The following is a 3,452-nucleotide window of genomic DNA, read 5'->3' as shown; positions in this document are numbered from 1 at the left end:
CTACTCCGTATTTCCTAATCCCTGGCAGTAATGTGTACAAAAATGTGTATTAAATAAATGCAGGAGACAAAGAAGAAAGAACAACTCACCTTCTGAAGAGATGATAGTAATATTGTAACTCAAATTGAGGAAAATAAAGATATATCTCTTCACCAGGAAGAAAACTAGTGTAAGTATTTCTGTGTCTTTGACTGTCCATGTCACTTCCACAGGTCAGATTAATGAAGACTTTGGATACTACTAATATCTCTGGGTTCGTCAGTGAGTTCATCCTCCTGGGTTTTCCCTGTCGCAGAGACATCCAGATCCTCCTCTTCGTGTTCTTTTTCTTCATTTACCTTCTGACCCTCCTGGGGAACACATCCATCATCTGTGCGGTATGGTCAAGCAGGAAACTCCACACGCCCATGTACATCCTCCTGGCCAACTTCTCCTTCCTGGAGATCTGCTACGTCAGCTCTGATGTGCCCAAAATGTTGGCCAATATCATCTCTCAGAACAAGAGCATCTCATACGTGGGCTGCCTGCTCCAGTTTTACTTCCTCTTCTCCATGTGTGCTGCTGAATGCTTTTTTCTGTCAGTGATGTCTTTTGATAGATTTCTTGCCATTTGTAGACCTTTGCACTATCCCAACATTATGACCCATCGCCTATGTGCTCAGTTGGTGGCCTTCTGCTGGGTAGGTGGCTTTCTCTGGTTATTGACACCTTTGACTCTAATATCTCAGGTGACCTTCTGTGGCCCAAACACCATTGACCATTTTCTTTGTGACCTGGCACCTTTGCTGGCATTGTCCTGTAGTCCAGTAGCTGGAATTACTCTAGTCTGTGGTATCATTAGCTCTCTCATCATCTTTTTCACTTTTCTGTACATTCTTGGCACTTACTTATGTGTCCTAAGTGTGGTGCTACGGGTGCCCTCAGGCTCAGGAAGGCGTAAGGCTTTCTCTACTTGTGCCTCCCACCTTGCTGTGGTGTCTCTGTTCTATGGTTCAGTCATGGTGATGTATGTTAGCCCAGGTTCTGGGAACTATTCTGGGATGCAGAAATTTGTGACCTTGTTCTATGTTTTGGCAACTCCATTCTTTAATCCCCTTATCTATAATTTCCGGAACAAAGATATGAAGGATGCACTAAAGAAAATTCTGAATGTTTCATTGTAACAAATCTCTAAAAGATTCAAAGCCAAATTTAATATAATGCATCATTAATATTTAGGAAAATAAATATGGAAAATCATGAGATGAATAGGATGATTTTCTCCCTTTTGGCTTATTTTATTTTCATATATTGGAAAGGTAATTTTAAAAATTCAATAGATCATAATTTAAGCCTCAGGAAGTTATTACTCTTATGTTTCAGATATGTCTATATTTAAAACTTCTTTATTTTTAAATACAATTTAATAAGGTTTTCATATATTTCTCTATAATTGAGTTTCAAGTTTCTCTTTTTGTTTCTATTACATGCTTTTTTAATTTTAATTTTTATTGTTTAAAGTATTACATATAGTATTACATATGTCTCTTTTCCCCCCATTCACCTCCTCACCCCGCCTCCCTCACCCCCCTCCCGCACATGCCCTCACCCCCTTCCGAACATGCCCTCACGCCCTAGTGTCTGTTTCTATTGGTTATGCTTATATGCATACATACAAATCCTTTGGTTGATATGTTATCCTCCACCAACCTCCCCTGCCTTCCTGCTGAAGTTTGACAGTCTGTTCGATACTTCTTTGTCTTTGTATCTATTTTTGTTGGTCAGTTTATGATGTTCTTTATATTCCACAAATGAATGAGATCATGTGATATTTATCTTTCTCTGACTGGCTTATTTTGCTTAGCATAATGCTCTCCAGTTCCATTCATGCTGTTGCAAATGGTAAGAATTCTATTGTGTAAATGTATCATATTTTTTGAATCTACTCATAGGCTGATGGGCACTTAGGCTGTTTCCAAATCATAGCTATGATAAATTGTGCTGCCCATTCTAGAAATATATTCCAAGAAAGCAGAAATACGAATCATAAAGGATATATGCATCCCCATGTTCATAGCAGCAAAATTTACATTAGTAAGACTTGGAAACATACTTCTTAATGGCCTTTATCAAAGCCAATTGTTCTTTCTTAAAGCATAGCAAATGTCTAATGTATTGCAAATATGCAAATGGTTAACCAACAACTCTTTAGGTTACCAGATTAAAAAAAACAACACATCTCAATATCAGGGACTATTTTAAAAACACTACTTAGCCAAAACTGCTTTGGCTCAGTGGTAGGGCGTCGGTCTGCGGACTGAAAGGTCCCGGGTTCGATTCCATTCCGGTCAAGGGCATGTATCTTGGTTGCGGGCACATCCCCGGTAGGGGGTGTGCAGGAGGCAGCTGGTCGATGTTTCTCTCTCATCGACATTTCTAGCTCTCTATCTCTCTCTCTTCCTCTCTGTAAAAAATCAATAAAATATATTTAAAAAAATAAAATAAATAAAAATAAAAAACACTACTTAAAAATATTTTATAATTGCAAGTATAGTTTTGAGAACCAATAAGAATCCTCAGTAGGGTTTTGCTAACTTCATTGACTCCCTGCACTTTGCTAATACTACACTTTAGGAGGTAGGTCCAAATCTTCCAAATTCAGACACATGAAGGATAGCTAATACTCAGTGTAAGCCAAAGAGCTATAGATTTTGTGATATTACTATTATCCAGACCTAAGGTGCACTTATTTTCATTTTTTTTTTTTGTCAAATTCTGGATACATGTCTCTCAGAAGCAATTATATTCTCTATTCTGTTTTCGATAGAGTAGTAATTTAATTTACAATATTATACTTCATGAGGAAACCTTAGGCAAAAACTTTGTTCTGAGATAACCCCAGCACTAACACTATTTTTGTTTATTAGTTATTTAAAACATATTTTTATTGATTTCAGAAAGGAAAGAAGAGGGCGAGAGAGATAGAGAAATCAATGATGAGAGAGAATCATTGATAGGCTGCCTTCTACATGCCCCCTACTGGGGACCAAGCCCACAACCCAGGCATGTGCTCTGACTAAGAATTGAACTGTGACTTCATGGTTCATAGGTCAACACTCAACCACTGAGCCACACCTGCCAGGCATATTAATTATTTTTTAAATCCTCACCTGAAGATATGTTTTTATTTATTTTAGATAGAGAGGAAGAAGAACAGGAAGAGAGAGAGAGAGAGACATCATGCACCCTGACCAGGGATTGAACTCGTGACTTTTCTGTGTATGGGACAACATTCTAACCAACTGAGCCACACTGGCCAGGGAAGCACTAACTTTATTTTTAAACCATAGTCAAACATCTGCAACTCCTTGCTGGATATTTTTACATAAAAACCCATTTCAAATAAAAAAAAAATGAATCATAAATTTGCTAATCTTTTGTATTAGCTATAAAAAAATCAAAAAAATCTCTCT

General features: G+C 37.6%; 1 protein-coding gene across 1 annotated transcript; it reads left to right on the top strand.

Moving 5' to 3' along the window:
* Positions 1-221: 221 nt before the first annotated feature.
* LOC311610696 (olfactory receptor 11G2-like) lies at positions 222-1,163 on the top strand (the record flags this gene model as incomplete). Its single annotated transcript, XM_084862218.1, has 1 exon — positions 222-1,163. The coding sequence occupies one exon, from the start codon at positions 222-224 to the stop codon at positions 1,161-1,163; it is 942 nt and encodes a 313-aa protein (XP_084718344.1).
* Between the last annotated feature and the right edge of the window lie 2,289 nt (positions 1,164-3,452).

Source organism: Pipistrellus hanaki (assembly GCF_964339955.1).
Source record: "Pipistrellus hanaki genome assembly, chromosome: 1".
In the NCBI taxonomy this organism is placed as follows: domain Eukaryota; kingdom Metazoa; phylum Chordata; class Mammalia; order Chiroptera; family Vespertilionidae; genus Pipistrellus; species Pipistrellus hanaki.
The sequence above is the reverse complement of the archived record's forward strand: the minus strand, read 5'-3'. Positions and strand labels throughout refer to the sequence as shown.